General features: G+C 49.1%; 1 protein-coding gene across 8 annotated transcripts in view; it reads left to right on the top strand.

Moving 5' to 3' along the window:
* Nucleotides 1–18,782, top strand: part of dtnbb (dystrobrevin, beta b) — a 49,344-nt gene that overhangs the window by 15,322 nt on the left and 15,240 nt on the right. For 5 of the 8 annotated variants that reach the window (XM_066674437.1, XM_066674453.1, XM_066674428.1 and 2 more), the window contains exon 11: nt 14,128–14,202. The exons of the other annotated variants lie outside the window; for them this stretch is intronic. In XM_066674437.1, coding sequence (XP_066530534.1) covers nt 14,128–14,202 — 75 coding nt within the window. The remainder of the gene's footprint in view (nt 1–14,127; nt 14,203–18,782) is intronic. 8 annotated transcript variants of the gene reach the window in all.

Below are 18,782 nucleotides of genomic sequence, written 5' to 3'. Positions count from 1 at the left end.
AGACTGGAAGACAAACTAGAGATACGGACAGACTGGATGTCACGGTGGTGTGATGAGTAGATTCAGGGAGGCGGACACACTCGCTACAACACAGACTTTAATAATGAAATAACAAAACAAACGAACTAGACGAGAAACAAGAAATAACATTAATGAGCAGGAACGAGAAACCACAAACGAGAAACACTACGGAGAAACGTGAGCGTGAAACAAACACAATGAACCCATGAAACAAATGAACAAAAAACAACGAAGCAACGAGAACAAACAAACTCAAACTCAAACAAAGAAAATGACCGATCCCAGGAAGTGAGGGAAGAGGGCTTAAATACATGAACTAACTAGACACACCTGACACAGATAACGAGGGACAATGACAACAAACAGACAGAGCCACATGGAAGAGGAAAACAAAGCCATGTGCAGAGACAGGAAAACCGCGAAGAGACAGCCCAAAGGAAAGGAGAAAACAAACCAGAAAGTGTCAAGATGTGACAGACGCCCCCCCCCAAGACGCGCAACTCCTGGAGCGCGAAAAACTAGATACCCCAGGAGCTGGCACAGGAGGGGGCCAGAAGAAACAAAACAAACGTGAAACCAAAAGACTCAGGACAAGACAGGAAATGGAACTGGTGACAAGGGACTGGACTTAAATGGGCACTTGACTGAACTAGAGAGAAGAGACTGATAACGAGAGAAGACAGGAGAAAACACACGTGACTGGACCTTAGATTGAACACTAAACGGGGACTGAGACGGAACAGGAGCAGATGCACGTGACAAGACCGGTGATGGGACTGGGAACTGGACCTGGGTCTGGACAGAGGGTTTAAACTGTGACTGGACAGGGATTCTAACTGGTGACTGGACAGGGGGTCTAATTTGTGACTGGAGAGGACTAACAGGGAACTGGACTGGACTAGGCAGGGGAACAGGAACCAAATACAACTGCAGGGGTCCCAGGACTGGCAAAAGTCTGAGGGACTGTCCAAGGTGCCAGCCTGGGTACAGTTCTGGGGATTGGCCTCGAGGTCCTTGGGGCCGGAGCCACAGTCACAGGTTCAGGAGTGGCCGGAGCCACAGTCACTGGCTTAGAAACGGCCGGAGCCACAGTCACTGGATTAGAAACGGCCGGAGCCACAGTCACTGGCTTAGAAACGGCCGGAGCCACAGTCACTGGCTTAGAAACGGCCGGAGCCACAGTCACTGGCTTAGAAACGGCCGGAACCACAGTCACTGGCTTAGAAACGGCCGGAGCCACAGTCACTGGCTTAGAAACGGCCGGAGCCAAAGTCACAGGAGTAGAAATGGCCGAAGCCACAGTCATGGAGATAGGAGTGGCTGAGGGAGCCGTACTCACGGAGATAGGAGTGGCTGAGGGAGCCGTACTCACGGAGACTGGAGACCCTGCGACGACGTCCACTGAGGCCGGCGGAACTGCGACGACGTCCACTGAGGCAGGCGGAACTGCGACGACGTCCACTGAGGCAGGCGGAACTGCGACGACGTCCACTGAGGCAGGCGGAACTGCGACAACGTCCACTGAGGCAGGCGGAACTGCGACGACGTCCACTGAGGCAGAGGAATCTGCGACGACGTCCACTGAGGCAGAGGAATCTGCGACGACGTCCACGGAGGCAGACGGAACTGCGACGACGTCATCCACGGAGGCAGACGGAACTGCGACGACGTCATCCACGGAGGGAGAAGGATGTGCGACGTCATCCAAGGAGTCAGGAGGATGTGCGACGACGTCCACGAAGGCAGAGGAATCTGCGACGTCGTCCACGGAGACTGGAGAAAGTGTGACGACGTCCACGGAGGCAGAGGAATCTGCGCCGTCGTCCACGGAGACTGGAGAAAGTGCGACGACGTCCACGGAGGCAGAGGAATCTGCGCCGTCGCCCACGGAGACTGGAGAACGTGCGACGACGTCCACGAAGGCAGAGGAATCTGCGCCGTCGTCCACGGAAACTGGAGACAGTGCGACGACGTCCACGGAGGCAGAGGAATCTGCGACGTCGTCTACGGAAACAGAAGAGGCGGGCGTCGCTCCTTCGAAGACAGGAGAAGCGGACGCCGCCTTCAAGGAGAGCCCCAGGCGTGCCATGAGGCCTGTAAGCTTCTCCTGGAGGTCAGGAGTGAGCGCAGAGCGGTGTTTAGGAACTGGGGTCCTAGCGACGACGTCCACGGAGGCAGAAGAATCTGCGACGTCGTCCATGGAGACAGGCGCGGCCGGAGGCACCGCGCTCAGGGAGACAGGCGCGGCCGTAGGCGTTGCGCTCATGGAGACAAGCGCGGCCGTAGGCGTTGCGCTCAGGGAGACAAGCGCGGCCGTAGGCGTTGCGCTCAGGGAGACAAGCGCGGCCGTAGGCGTTGCGCTCAGGGAGACAGCCGCGGCCGGAGGTGCCTCGCTCAGGAGATCAGAAGGGACTGCAGCGCCGTTTCTGGAAGCAGGAGAGACGGGCGCTGCACTCACGAAGACAGGAACGGCTGGAGGAGCTGCTCTTATGAAGACTGGAGCAGCCGTTGGCGCCGTGCTCTCGGAAACTGGAGCTGAGGCGTCCAACGAGGCAGGTGCTCGTGCTGCTCGCCGAGCACGAGTTGAGTCTTTATGATGTTTAGTGGTTCTGATGGGCGCACTCTTGAGGGATTCCCTCAGAGGTGCGCCTCTGTTAGCCTCACCTGCGTTGTCCTGCGGTAAGAGGCTAACAGCCCCTACACATAACCCCCCCCCAAGAATTTCCCCGGACCTGAGGGGATAATCCTCCAGCGAAGGGGAGCTTCCAGCCTGTTTTCTCCTCCGGCTCCGTCGATTCCCGCTGGAGCAATTACTCGATTCATGAATCGAGTCTTCTGTTCGGGGGAAATGAACCGCACCGGAGATGAGCTGCAGCCGTTGACTCCATTCCGAGGCCGCTATTAACGCCTCCTCCACGGGATCTTTGGGGCCTGTGCGGAACGGAGTCCGGCGAATTACACATCTCCTAAACGAATAGTCTGTGTTAGCTGTGTCCTTATTCAGATCGGTCATTCTGTCACGGTGGTGTGATGAGTAGATTCAGGGAGGCGGACACACTCGCTACAACACAGACTTTAATAATGAAATAACAAAACAAACGAACTAGACGAGAAACAAGAAATAACATTAATGAGCAGGAACGAGAAACCACAAACGAGAAACACTACGGAGAAACGTGAGCGTGAAACAAACACAATGAACCCATGAAACAAATGAACAAAAAACAACGAAGCAACGAGAACAAACAAACTCAAACTCAAACAAAGAAAATGACCGATCCCAGGAAGTGAGGGAAGAGGGCTTAAATACATGAACTAACTAGACACACCTGACACAGATAACGAGGGACAATGACAACAAACAGACAGAGCCACATGGAAGAGGAAAACAAAGCCATGTGCAGAGACAGGAAAACCGCGAAGAGACAGCCCAAAGGAAAGGAGAAAACAAACCAGAAAGTGTCAAGATGTGACACTGGATAACACAACTGACTAAACACGATACAGAGAACATGAGAACAAGAGAACAATGACCAACAAACAGGAAGTGTAGGAAGGGGACTTAAATACAAGACACTGACGAGACACACCTGAGACAGATAACGAGAAGGACGGGTTAACAGATGACAGACGAGGAGGCGGGACAAAGGCGGAGACTAGAACATAAACAAAACAGAGCCATGTGCAAATAAAGCACATGGCGGGGACAACAGACTGACAGGACGAAGGCGTGACAGATGCCCCCCCCAAGAACGCGTAACTCCCGGGCGCGTACTCCTAAACCCCCCAGGAGCTGGCACAGGAGAGGGCACGGAAAACAAGACAGGACAACAAACCAACGGGAGACAGGACTCAGGACAATACGGGAACAGACACAGGAGCTGGGGACACGACAGGACCGAATATACGAGACGGGACATGGGACATGACAGGAGACTGACAAAGGGGGGCAACAAGAGACGAGAACGGACTGGACATGACGGGAGTGGACACATGAGACTTGACAGGGTTTTTGACATTGGACATGACACTGGATGGAAACAGGGACTGGACAGAAGACGGGACAGGTGACAGGACTTGGTGCTGGGACTGGACGGGAGCAGAGACTGGTGACAAGACACTGGACAGGATAGGAACGTTAGACTGGACAGGGGTACGTGACTGGACAGAAGACAGGACAGGTGACATGACACTAGACTGAAACGGAGACGGGAACTGGACGTGAGACAAGACAGAGGGTTGAAACAGAGACTGGACCGGAGACAAGACGGGTGACTGGACATTGGACGGATACGAAGACTGGACATGACTAACAGGGGACTGAACCGGGGGTTGAAACATAGACTGGACAGGGCTGATAGGGGACTGGACAGGACTCACAGGAGACGGGACTTGAGACAAGACAGGGGGTTGAAACGGAGACTGGATTGGAGAGAAGACAGGGGACTGAACGCTGGACGGATATGGAGACTGGACATGACTAACAGGGGACTGAACATGAGACAAGATAGGGGGTTGAAACATAGACTGGACAGGGCTGACAGGGGACTGGACAGGACTCACAGGAGACTGGACTGGACTTGGTAGGGGAACAGGGACCAAGACGTTTACGGGGACAGACATGAATACAGTAACAGGTACAGGGACAGAGACAAAGGCTGACACGGGTACTGGGACAAGGACAGAGACAGGAACCAAGACAGGGACAGACAAGGGAACCAAAATAACAGGGGGATGCCCAGGACTGGCTAATGTCTGTGGGGCAGTCTGAGGAACCAGCCTGGGCACAGTTCTGGGGATCGGCCCTGAAGTCCTTCGGGCCGACCTACGGACATGGACAGGAGAGGCCGTAGCCACAGTCACGGGGACAGGAGAGGCCGTAGCCACAGTCACGGGGACAGGAGAGGCCGGTGCCGCCATAGTCACGGGGACAGGAGAGGCCGGTGCCGCCATAGTCACGGGGACAGGAGCGGCGGGTGCCGCCATCACCGAGACAGGAGCGGCGGGTGCCGCCATCACCGAGACAGGAGCGGCGGGTGCCGCCATCACCGAGACAGGAGCGGCGGGTGCCGCCATCACTGAGACAGGAGCATGTGCGACGACGTCCACGGAGGCGGAGGAATCTGCGCCGTCGTCCACGGAGACTGGAGAACGTGCGACGACGTCCACGGAGGCAGAGGAATCTGCGCCGTCGTCCACGGAAACTGGGGAACGTGCGACGACGTCCACGGAGGCAGAGGAATCTGCGCCGTCGTCCACGGAGGCAGAGGAATCTGCGCCGTCGTCCATGGAGACTGGAGAACGTGCGACGACGTCCACGGAGGCAGAGGAATCTGCGCCGTCGTCCACGGAGACTGGGGAACGTGCGACGACGTCCACGGAGGCAGAGGAATCTGCGCCGTCGTCCACGGAGACTGGAGAACGTGCGACGACATCCACGGAGGCAGGTGGATCTGCGACGTCGTCCACGGAGACTGGAGAACGTGCGACGACGTCCACGGAGGCAGAGGAATCTGCGCCGTCGTCCACGGAGACTGGGAAACGTGCGACGACGTCCACGGATGCAGATGAATCTGCGACGTCGTCCACGGAGACTGGAGAGGTGCGCGTCGCGCTCACGAAGACAGGAGAGGCGCGCGCCGCGCTCACGAAGATAGCGAGGACAGGAGTGTGTGCTGCTCGCCGGGCTCGCGCTGGAGCTGTAAAGGGTTTAGGGGGTTTCACAGGCGCACCCATTAAATCCCTCAGAGGTGCGCCTCTGTTAGCCCCAACTCCGTCGTCACGATGTTGGAGGCTAACAGCCCCTATCCTTAACGCCCCCCCAAAAATTTCCCCGGACCTAAGGGGGTAATCCACCGTCGAGGGGGGAACTCCAGCACGCTTCTTCCGCCGGCTCCTTCGACTCCCGCTGGCGCAACTACTCGATTCACGAGTCGACTCCTCTGGTTTAGGAATCGGAATAGCGCCAGGCAGGAGCTGGAGCCGGCAACTCCCGCTGTAGCAGTCCTTCTGTCCATAATTCGGCTCCTCTGAAGTCCTAGAGGCTACCATTGCACGAATTATGGACGCTTGGACTTCTCCTAGCCTCCGAAGGTAACTGTCTGTGCTAGCTGTGTCCTGGCGGTTGGTCATTCTGTCAGGAGCGAGGGACGGACTGATGGAGCGGACGCATTCGCTAAAGCACAGATAACGTTTAATTTACAAAAGAACAACAAACAGAGAGCTTAACATAACAAGATGACTAACAGATAGCTAACAGAGGCATGGACAAAGGAACCAAACGAACAGAAGAGGAGTAAAGACAAACTAGAGATACGGACAGACTGGAAGACAAACTAGAGATACGGACAGCCTGGATAACACAACTGACTAAACACGATACAGAGAACATGAGAACAAGAGAACAATGACCAACAAACAGGAAGTGTAGGAAGGGGACTTAAATACAAGACACTGACGAGACACACCTGAGACAGATAACGAGAAGGACGGGTTAACAGATGACAGACGAGGAGGCGGGACAAAGGCGGAGACTAGAACATAAACAAAACAGAGCCATGTGCAAATAAAGCACATGGCGGGGACAACAGACTGACAGGACGAAGGCGTGACACATTACCTTATCATTTACATGTCATTCATGCAGATGACTGGTAATGAGTGAAAGAAACGAGAAAATGAGTTCAGAGGCTAGCGATCCAATAGCTGTGCATGGAGTTGGAGCTGGAGTGCACTGCGCCCCCTACTGACCAAACTGTATGGAGTGTGGTGATTGGTTGAAGACGGTAGAATGATGTGGAGGCGTGTGATGGTGTTTTTTTTGGGTGGAGTCAAACCTATTAAATAAAAGCACAGTGTAATATGTCTTTATATTGAACATGGAGGAGGTACAGTGTGAGTGTTTAAAAGTAACTCCACCCACTTTTGGACTGCAGCACAGGTTATTATTAGTGTCTGGTCCTGTTCTTATTGTTATGGCTGTTATTGGTGATGTTGATAATGTGGCTCAGATTTACACACACCAGTCAGATGGGGTGTGAGTGTAGAGATTCAGGGTCAGGGAAAGGTGATGAATGTGGGCCGTCGGGAGCAAAGGTCTATCCCGTTCTGACAGTTTGTCTCTGACACGTTCCTGAATTTTGGAAAATAAGACAAAACTACATGAAAACATCTGCCCGTTTTAGATCTAACTACTTCAACCCACCGTGGAAGCGCAGAGTTGTCTGAAAAGCAGAGCTTTCCTCCTGTAAAGAAACACTCCTGTAAAGAAAGCTGCTCCTGTGCTAAATATAGTACGCACATGGAGATCAATGATGATTTCCTAAATCTCCTCAGAGAATCAGTAAACTTCACAAGTCTCTGAAAGCCCTAGAGGGGTTTCTGCTCTGACGATAATATTGACTTGAAATTCAAAGGGCACATTAACATGCTCCACTGTCCCCTGTCTATTTTTGGGAGCCGTTGTGAGGAAATAAAAGCAGGTGTTGAAATATGCAGGAGTACCATCTTCAGAATCACTGACAGTTCCTGACAGTTTTGTTCGGTCAAGATAGATGATTCTTTGGTGGTTTGGTGGCGCTGCAGTGTCTCTGTCACACAGCCGCAGGGTCCTGGGTCCTCTGCTCGGGTCACTGTCCTTGAGGAGTGTGGTGTGTTCTCCCTGTGTCTGCGTGGGTTTCCGCCCACAGTCCGAACATATTGAACTCAGTGGATTGGCTGTGTGACATTGTGTGTGTGAGTGAGTGAGTGAGTGAGTAACTGGGTGAATGTATGAAACTACCCACAGCTGTGAGTGACTAGGTGAGTGTGTGAAACTGTCCACATGTGTGAGTGTGTGAGTGACTAGGTGAGTGTGTGAAACTGTTCACAGGTGTGAGTGTGTGAAACTGTCCACAGATGTGAGTGTGTGAGTGACTGGGTGAGTGTGTGAAGCTGTCCACAGGTGTGAGTGTGTATTTGACTGGGTGAATGTGTGAAACTGTCCACAGGTGTGAGTGTGTGTGTGACTGGGTGAATGTGTGAAACTGTACACAGGTGTGAGTGACTGGGTGAGTGTGTGAAACTGTCCACAGGTGTGAGTGTGTGAGTGACTGGGTGAGTGTGTGAAGCTGTCCACAGGTGTGAGTGACTGAGTGACTGGGTGAATTTGTTACTCCAGAGAACCCAAAAGGAACCAGTCTGAGTGTTATAGTGCTGTAGGAGGAAAGCGAATATGAGTGTAGCTCTTTGCAGCACAGAGTAAGTGGACAGGACATCCATACGCACTCATGAAGTCATCACATTCCCTGTGGTCAGATACTATATTGAGTCATAGTTTAAGTCGCCTACAGAGCAGCAGTATCCACCCTTACTCAAATCTCAGACTCCCTGTGTTTGCCTTTCCTTGTGTTACTGTGACATTGCAGACATGGCTTTATAGATTCAGGAAGCATGGCGCAAACATGGTGGATATTCAGGGAATGGTGGTGTCATAATTCGCATAAACACTGTATCTGCTCGTTTTGAATGAGCGCTTTTATGTTTTCAAGATATTGTCTGTGAAAACAGGCAGGTTTTATAACAGATACAACTGCTTACGTTGATCTTGTTCACTGTTCCAAGACGTTCCCCACAATACCCTTATGTTTAGTGTTTTATTCCTCATGATGTGGGAGATAATTTACTGTCAGACCATCTTAATTTAAACATTAATAAATGAGAGGCAGTGCTATAATCACCAGTGCCAGTAGCTCACATTATAGCACAAACCTCGTAAAGTGTATAATGCCATTATACCACAGTTATTACCATTTATTATTATGTTTTAAGATAAATAAGACAAAGAAAAATGATTTGTTTGTTTATAAACCTTCCGCAAGGTAAAATAGTTCTATTCCATCGCTCGTTCCTTTTTGCTCTTTTCAACGAACTCTAGATCGTTGGACACGTCCAGGATTTTTTAAAACCTTGGTTCTCTCCAGCGAAAATCATTGTTTTCAGATCGTAGTGATATATATCACACACTAAACGATGCCAAGTTCTCTCTGTTTAAGTTAAAAGCGAGTATTTTGTTTACAAATCAGAAAGCAGATAACAGTTATTGTAATATTGGCACTCCTGTAACGTCTCTCAGCCAATCACAACGCAGGGTCGGAACTAATTGTGGTATAATTAGTCTTAAGCAGCTTCTCAATACGTGTTCTTGGCTGTTTCTCAATACAAAGTACATCATGTTCGAACTGCCGTACTTGGTGGTACAAAGTTCAACTCACGAGCACAAACTCCTGAGGATGCTGTGGTCGTTCTGTAATTGGAACGCCGGAGTGCTTAATGAGTCACTGTCTCTCACCGTAAAGATTTTACGTCCTTCCATAAAAATAGCTTAACATTTGTTATATTTAAAATGTTAAAATCCAAAACTATTGAAGGAATATTGCCACTTTTTCAAATACATTTTGCATTTATTTAACATTAACCTTGTAATTGAAATTGTGCTGTAAACCGAGACTGAGTCAACGCCAAGAGATTCAACTCTATGAATCATTGGCTGACGGTTCATATGAGCGACTCCCAGATGCTCGCAGAATCGCTTCTTTGTGAGTTGACTCCTCTTCATTATTCCTCTCGACGGAGCATTTTCCTGTTTTATTTCCTAGTGATTTTCTAAAAATCACAGGTCATTTATCAACATTTCATATTTTAGATTAGTTTTTATAAATAAACATTTTGTCATAGTTCTCTTCTTCAATAATTATATTTAATCTAGTTTTCTTCTATTTTTTGTTGTGAAAAATAAGACATCAATAATATATTTGGTCATAGTCTTCGTTACCGAAATTAACAGTTATCAGACTTTTTTGGAGGAGATTGATCTGTCCGGTATGTCTATTCTGCTGTAAATCCACATAGATGGCATGAGATGATGCCGATTCCCAGCCCTTGCTTGCTCCATAATGACCATCTGTAGCTCCTCGGGGGGCTGATGCATCAGTGTAAACAGGTCTGATTCCTGTTGCTGCTTCACATAGTGCTCCTGTTGTCACTGAACTCAGGACAGCATCCGTCAGCATGATCCAACCAATCCTGTCTTCACGAGCCTCAGGCATCTCCACACTGAGGCAAGAATGGAGGCAGAACCACAGGAACACATCACGTCTGATCAGACTCACGGGTCATGGGCTCAGCGATGGAGCTGCTTGTCTGGAACGGCACAAGTGTCTCTGACGTACTTCACCTTAGTTTAGCCGTGGTTTGACAGCTGATTGCGTGTGGTGCCACGAATTTGTCTTTCAGATTCCCTCAAGTTTGACAGATGGATCTAATTTGGGGCTCACTGAAGCAGAGACAAGGGACGACTGTGTCTCTCTGTTTGTAGAACATGTCTGGCTTATGCGTACATGATTGCTGATTAGCATTCAACGTGTCATTTCCACAACAACACGCCTGTAACATATAGTTCAGATATAACTTATAGTGTGTTGTGCTGGTGCGAGTGGATCAGACACAGCAGTGCTGCTGGAGTTTAACCCTGTGTCCACTCACTGTCCACTCTGTGTTTGTCAGTGGACGCAGGACGCTGTCGGCTGGATGTTTTCGGTTGGTGGACAATTCTCAGTCCAGTGAGGGGTTTAAAAACTCCAGCAGCACTGCTGTGTCTGATCCACTTGAGCCAGCACAACACACACTAACACACCACCACCACGGCAGAGTCACAGCAGCGCTGAGAATCTAATACCTGCTCTGTGGTGTCTGTATGGTCAGTGGAGCTGAGAGTAAGTACAACGACTGTGGAAAGAAGTTAATACGGCGTATGTACATTTTCTCTCTTCTGATTGGCTACCTTCTGATGTGTTTTAATGAAAATAATGCGATAATCTCAGGCTGTTTTTGAATAAGGACTGTACGGAGTGGAACGGGATGTAACAATGTTAACCCCATGCTATGAAGATGTTTTTATAACAATAAAACCACAGGTTTCAGCATGACTAATGCGCTCAAACGTAGAAAGATCAAATAACGTTCAGCAGTTCCTTTCCTTGTGTGATTTCTTTGCTCAGCGCCGCTGTGCCCAGTCTAGCAGTCAGCGCAGTGATGAAGGCCTGAGGTTATGTGCCACTCGTGTATTACAGCTCAGAGACAGACGCATAAGCAGGCTGGCAGCAGGGTCACCCGTTGATCATTTTTATTTGCTACCGGGACGTTAGCGCTCCATATTTCCCCAGCTCTTCCAGGCAGGGCTCACTTCATTGTAATTATCCTGGAAAGAATAGGAGTGGCGCTTGATGTAGTCGATGTGACCTCATAAAAAGGTGCGAACATAATTTTCGCCTTGCCCTCTGCTAAGGGCAGGCCTCGGGAACGAGCACATTTCCATTCGCAGCACGTCCGACGGGGTAAAAACCTGACGCTCTCGGCTTTGGATCTTTGAAGATTTCGCCAGTCAAAATGTACACACGAGGGGCTCGTTTCTAATTTGACCCGCTCGACATATCTGAGTGGCAGGGATGGGCTTCTGCACTGAACATGGCTGATTTATCCAGCTCTGAGGCAGAGAGTGAAGGCATGACATCTGTATGCAGTGGGTTTAGTGCTTTTGCTCTGTGAGGCGGCCACATTGATCACATCAGTGCAGCTGCGTGGCCCCGCTGGCCGCTGGTGGTAAACACTGACTATAATGAGGCACGCCGCTCCGGGAGACCCCTCCAAACAGTTCAGTGCGGCACACTTTAATTTGTGAGAAAAGCCTCAATGTGTAGCCAAGCCGATCTCATAAATCTCAGCAGAGGCTTTTCGGCACTGCTTCGCTGCCCGCGGAGTCTCGGCCTGCTCTTGTGAACACATTAACACGGTGTGTAGGTACCTAGAACCTCCAGTAGGTTCCTTCTTTTGTCTTTGGAACGTTGACAATTTCTGCCAGGACACTGACGGCTTAGTCACTCAGGATATGACTTCTAGTGTAAACACCACACACACACAAACACACATGAGTTAACACGACTAATCCCAGCCATACACAGCCCCCATGCTTCTGTTCATTGTTCCACTGTGTGAAGAAAACTCAGTGTTGTGGGTCTGAAAGGACGTGGAGCTATCAGGAACCTGCTATTGTTCTACTTTTTTCCTGACCTTGAAAACTGTTTACTTGTAGTTAACAGCTGTGTTCTTAGCTTAACGTCAGTGGCTCTGGGTCAGATGCAGATCCAGATGAAGCACTTACAGAAAATGAATGAATGAATGAATGAATGAATTTAAACTGACTTAAACGTACAGCCAATATCAAGTGGAAATTAAAGCACGAGTGGTCTCTGACTTTTGCACAGTGCTGCACACAGTTAAAGTTTTGCCAGTAATTACTGTAACAAATTGTAACACAAGCAGCTGTGATTGGTGGAGAAGTGGCCTTATTTGCATATTGCATCCTTCTGTAGGGTCCTATCAGTCCGCTCTTAAGAACTGAAATACCGTGCGGCTCTGTGTACTCTCTGTGCATCTGCATGTGTTAGAACAGAAACAGGAGTGGGGGGGGAAATAAAAGGCTTTGAGATGGTCAGGGAGAGAGAGGGAGGGAGGGAGAGAAGTGGATAAGAGAGGCTGAGGAAAGAGAAAGAGAGAGAGAGAGAGAGCGCATCTGGATCGTCACCAGGTCATGTGACTGCCAGGTTTCCTTGGAGACAGCAGCAATGTTGTGCATTCAGATGCTAGTTCAGTTGAGCGGAGGGCAGCGCGGAGCAGGCAGCAGCTGGCCTCTGGATGAGCGTCCGCGAGCCGAACAGACAGGTGCTCCTCCCGCCGCGCGAGGTGAGTGAGTCACTCTTTGCAAACCCTCTCCTCTCCCCTCCTAGTCCTAGGTCCTCGGGATGAGCGCCGCTGTCCGGCGATGACCAGCTGTGGCAGTGGGAAGAGTTGCTTGAGGCACCTGTGTTCTCCTCCACGCTGCCGTGACAAACCTTGCTTCCCCTCGCTCTGTCTCTCTGTGCCTGAAATATGATTGTGTCTAGCCGCTTTGGAGTGTGATGAGACAGATCCATGAGCCTCCACGCGTGCCGTTGGCTGCCACGGGGGAAATTAAAGTAGGCATGTCTCTGTGATGCAGATTGCACGGAAAGCCCTCCAAGTGATGGCTAGCTGCAGGGGTCAGAGCCGGGAAACTAACGGCGTCCTCTTGAAGGAACAGAGCTGAATATGATAAGCAGGCGTTTCGATAAGTCTTCTTTCAGGAGTACGCAGGCTGATGTTTGGATGCGGCTCAGAGAACAGCAGCAGCATCATCTGGGCTCAGCCAGCACATTATACGACAATTTTGGGTGTGGTAAATTGAATGGATTTGAGATTTCGAGCTGCCCTTTATGCTGCTGCGCATACGCAGATATGGGAGCGAATGAGCACAAGCCAGAAGCAAGAGCTGTGGTGGAGCGATGGAGGAGAAAAGTTGGGACGCAGTTGGCAATGGAAGAAGACTAAAAGACATTGAATGATAATAAATAATTGTAATAGTCTCCATGTTTGCAGAAATATTGACTCGATTTTTAATTGTTTACGCTGCCACATTTTGAGACAGATGCCGAGATCATCTGATTCAGTTGTGTGTGTGTGTGTGTGTGTGTGAGAGAGAGAGAGAGCGAGAGAGAGAGAGAGAAAGAGAGAGAGAGAGAGAGGGACAGACATGGTCAGAGGGGCTGAACTGCTCGATGGAGCATGGACATCATCAGGTCCAGATGGAGTCCATGGCACTGTTTACCCACAAAAATAACCTTCTGCCATGTCACCTCTGTCCCTCTCTTACTCACTCTCTCTTTCTCTTTTTTGTTCCCTCTTTCTCTTCTCCCAGACTTCCAGCTTTAATTAGAATTCCTCCGAACCCCTTTGTCTTCTTGTTAGCTTAATTAGTTTTGGGCAAATAGCATTAAATTAAAACGTCTGTCTGGAAGCCAGTTTACAGCATGGAGGTTTGAGTCGGACTGGAACACAGCGGCTCTTTTCCACCACTTCAGAGTAGTTTCCATTCTAATGTGCCCCCCCACACACACACACACTCATACAAACAAACATACATTCAGACAGGTAACCGACAGGTTGGCAGCTCCACCTCTGTGGCCGTGCTTGACTCCTAACTTTGTAATTTTGCAGTCAGCTGAAGCCAGTGTCCAACAACATGAACGATACCATTCTCATGTCCTCTGGGGCACCCACGTCCGGCAAAAGGTAAGCGCTCCGCACAGGCTTTCTGTTTGCATGCACTTGTTTTTTAAGCCCCTCCATGTAAGCCTGTTATGTAAAGAGAAAAAAAAAGGCTGGCTTTGGATTCTGGGCCGCGCGTGAGTAATGAGCGGGGGATTCTTCCGAGCCCGTTCTCCACGCCGAATGCTCCGCCGCAGGAGACGGGCTATATGTTTGCCTCTGAAAGGCAGATGAGCCTGAGCAGTGAAGAGAGAAATTGGCCTGCCTCCTCTGTGGAAAGCCTCAGCGTGTTGTGGCTAGCTCAAGGTGATACGGGAGATAAAAGCACTCCGGATTGGAGCCTTATCTTGTAAATAGGGTTAGTAATCAAGTTGGGCTCCGTGGGTGCTTTTTTGTCTCTGCTCTCATGGTAAACACTTTCACTGTTGCATTGGCATTAGGGTAGACAACAAGGCAGAGATGCGGTGTCGTGATCAATAAGGTGGCTGACATGAAGCACATACGCACATTCTGATATGAACGGTTAAGAGGTCACTGAGTAGGGTCAGTTTGTTTGTGGACTTGCTGCGGTGTCCTAGTTTGAATAAGGGCAACATGTTTGATACTGGAGCTCTTAGAAGCATAGATAGAGACATGGTTGTTGTGGATTTTGCTGACGATATTCATGATACATTTACAAAATTCATTCCATCACATATTGCATAATCATTATAGGGTCATATCATATTAATAATAACAATAACAATAATATTGGGCGGCTAGGTGGTGCAGCAGGTAGTGTCTCTGTCACAGCTCCAGGGACCTGGAGGTTGTGGGTTCGAGTCCCGCTCCAGGTGACTGTCTGTGAGGAGTGTGGTGTGTTCTCCCTGTGTCTGCGTGGGTTTTCTCCGGGTGACTGTCTGTGAGGAGTGTGGTGTGTTCTCCTTGTGTCTGCGTGGGTTTCCTCCAGGTGACTGTCTGTGAGGAGTGTGGTGTGTTCTCCGTGTCTGCGTGGGTTTCCTCCAGGTGACTGTCTGTGAGGAGTGTGGTGTGTTCTCCCTGTGTCTGCGTGGGTTTCCTCCGGGTCACTGTCTGTGAGGTGTGTGGTGTGTTCTCCCTGTGTCTGCATGGGTTTCCTCCGGGTGCTCCGGTTTCCTCCCATGCTCCAAAAACACACGTTGGTAGGTGGATTGGAGACTCAAAAAGTGTCCGTAAGTGTGAGTGTGTGAGTGAATGTGTGAGTGTGTGTCGCCCTGTGAAAGACTGGCGCACCCTCCAGGGTGTGTTCCTGCCTTGCGCCCAGTGATTCTGGGTAGGCTCCAGACCCACCACGACCCTGAACTTGATAAGGGTTACAGACAATGAATGAATGAATGAATAATAACATTTAATTGTGAAGCACATTTCGTACATAACTGCAGCTCAAAGTGCTTTACAGAAGTTCTTAAAAACAAAAATTATTAAATATGAAAGGGTAAATATTATAACTGCACATAAAATAATTAAAACATAATTAAAACATGCTGTTGACATAATTTAATATAAATGTATAAAACATTTTCAGACAGGCTTCAAAATAACCGTTATTATAAACTCTTATAAAAATTGTTATCATTAACAAATAATGCATGTAAAGTCATATCAGAAAGTTTTCTCATCGTGTCGTGATATTGATGATGATAGTGATCTTACACAGCCATATGAGAACAGCTTATCATCCCATCATGCAACTCACAATGACATCATTACACCTGGATATCGCCTGTGCCTTAATGGTAGCATGCAATCAAAAAATATTTGTGATTCCAGCAGCTGATAATGAAACGAGAGAGGACCATCTCCGATGTGCTCCAGGGAAACATCTCGTATTAAATGAAAATTCAGAATATTCATCAGTGGATTTACGGAGCCGCCCTTTCTCCCTCACTCACACCTCCTTCCATTTCCAGCTCCAGCTTTCCCCACTTACGTTCGAGCCCAAATAGCTGCGAAACATGCCATTAAGTCATTACCCGCATGGCTAGAATAGCTACAGTGTTATGGCAATGCGCACCGCTTTAGAACCTGAAGTGTCATGACCGCACATCACTTGAATGGACCAGATGTGATGCTGAGTGTCTGCAGGAGGAGCAGCAGGCTGCTCATATGCATGCAGGGGGCTAAAAATAGCTAAGCACGGTCTGCCTGAGGCAGCGGGAGCAGGCTTTTGGGAGGGAGGGGACCGTGCACGAGTAAACACTTCATCCCACATGAGATCCTTCACTGTAAAGATCAGAGTCAGGCTAAAAAGAGCTGACTTGACTCGTTAACGTCAGGCAACCAAAGACGCTGTGCATTTAGATGAGAAAGCCAACCACGAGGAGTGGTTTCAGCGCATGTTCCACAGCCTTCTCCCCGTTCTAATGTGGTGCTCTGACAGCCGCCTTAAAGCCCCCGTCCCTGCCTCTGAGTCACAGTGTTTGGGTGAATGCCCCGTCCAGTGGCTGATGGCACTGCTTTGAGGGCGAACCACACGGCGTGCAATTAGTTTTCCACAACAAATTCTGTCAGATTTCTTTAAAAGAGCCTGACAAACATAATAGCTGCTCCTCCAGTCGAGGTGAAGGTCACAGGGACTTGAGGAGAGCTCCTCGCCCTCCTGATCTGATTACTTATAGGAAAGAACCTGCTGTTATCGATTATGTCTGCATTATACTGAGGCTGGAGCCAACTTAAAAGTTACGGCGCAGACAGTAATCCCTTACAGTAATTAGGGCAGCGGCTGTGGATGTAATTTTCTTTCCTTTGAAAAATTAAATTTTTCCTTGCGCTTCAGGGATGAGATGCAAAAACTATACAGCAAGGGTCTCAGAACATAGGCCTGGGGGTGATTTCTCTGGTCAAGCACCTTCTAAACTTGGTCATTTACTTTTACATGATTTAAATCACCAATTTGTGCTAAATTCTGAATTCTGGAGTTCAACCACCTCCATGGTAAAGATCTTGAAGACCCCCCAAAGTGCTTTACATTCTTCGGGACAATAGAGAGTCACCTCAAACATCTCTAATGTGCAGCATCCACCTGGACGATGCTAACACAGTCAGTACATTCACCACACATCAGCTATTAGGCAGAGAGATGACAGCGCAAGCAGGATCAGACGTTGAACAGAGCTGAAAGAGGAGTCCTGGCGCGTGTATGTGCAGGCTGTGCAGAGTGAAATATATCAGCCGAATCTGACTCTCTGTTTGCTCCTTGTCTCCTGTCACTGTAGAAATAATGCACAATGCTTTGTTGTCCTGTTAGAGGCGATGTGTTTCTGAGAGAACATGCTTATGAGGTTGGAGCGGTCACAGCTGTTGTGTTTAATCAGAGGAACGAAAAATGCACTTGATATGTTCATTATTTTTGCGTTCGTATGTTTTCATTATTTCAGCCCCCAATAAAATCAATGGTGTGACATCACCAGAGTAATCACAATAAGGCACAGCCATTACTGCGTTTTAAGCTAATTTATTGAACTCTTTAAAGAGCACATAGGAAAAGGAAGCAAGGGAACGAGCAGAATACTGTCCAGCCCAAGTTCAAATCATTATACACCAAGTCCAAAAACACACACAAACACAAACAAGAAAAATCCCCAAACACAAAACACACATTTACAACATAAAACCCTTTAAATAACCCCCAAAACAACCCTCAACTAACAAAAGGATGCTTGGAGGATGCTCAATCTCCCCAGACCCCTGCTGCAATAACTGACACGGCCGAAACGACCACCACACTGGCCACGGCGGGAAAGGGTTACGGTGACATTCTGGAGTCGTTTCTGACAATGGAAGACCTCATACAATCTATAAAAGAGATGAATGTGAAATGAGTAGCAAGAAGGGCAAACTGTAAATAGTTATGAACTGCAGAGTTGAAACACTCTTCTGTCTGTGGCCTTGGTGGGGTGTGTGTGTGTGTGTGTGGCGGTGGGGCGGGGTGTCAAAGCCGAAAGAGGTGAGGGGAAAGTGAGCCTGTCTGCTGACGTGGCACCTTCCCATTCTTATCCTCCTCCCCCCTCCTATCTCCCCCAGCCCCTCACTCTGACTCTCAAGGGCAAGCAACACCACAGGGAATTTATGGATGGCTGGGTCATGCCCGACCTTGCTGCTGGAGAATAAATAACCGCCTCCATTTGCGCGGGGATGAGTTTTTAATTTGATGTTAACTGAGTATTGATCAACTGCCAGCAGATATGAAATCATGGAGTGCGCTGTTGTCTCATTGCAGCAGGTTAATGCAGGAGAGCGACTGAGGTCAGTCCCAGTTCTCAACTTTATTTACTTTCCTGCAGTACTCAAGTATTATCCCTCCCTAGGCCCTCCCATGATGCCTTTATCATAAATTTACCTTCACTATTTCTCACATGTGGTGGTGGTGTGAGTGGATCAGACACAGCAGTGCTGCAGGAGTTTTAAACACTGTCCACTCTTAGACACTCCTACATCGTTGGTCCAACTTGTAGAGGTAAAGTCAGAGAGTCATCCATAGCTACACAGTGTGTGTCGGTCGTCCTCTTATCCTTCATCAGTGACACCGGACGCTGTCGGCTGGATGTTTTAAATTCTCAGTTCTCAGAACTTCAGCAGCTATTGCT

Source organism: Hoplias malabaricus, chromosome 1, assembly GCF_029633855.1.
Source record: "Hoplias malabaricus isolate fHopMal1 chromosome 1, fHopMal1.hap1, whole genome shotgun sequence".
Lineage (NCBI taxonomy): Eukaryota > Metazoa > Chordata > Actinopteri > Characiformes > Erythrinidae > Hoplias > Hoplias malabaricus.
The sequence above is the reverse complement of the archived record's forward strand: the minus strand, read 5'-3'. Positions and strand labels throughout refer to the sequence as shown.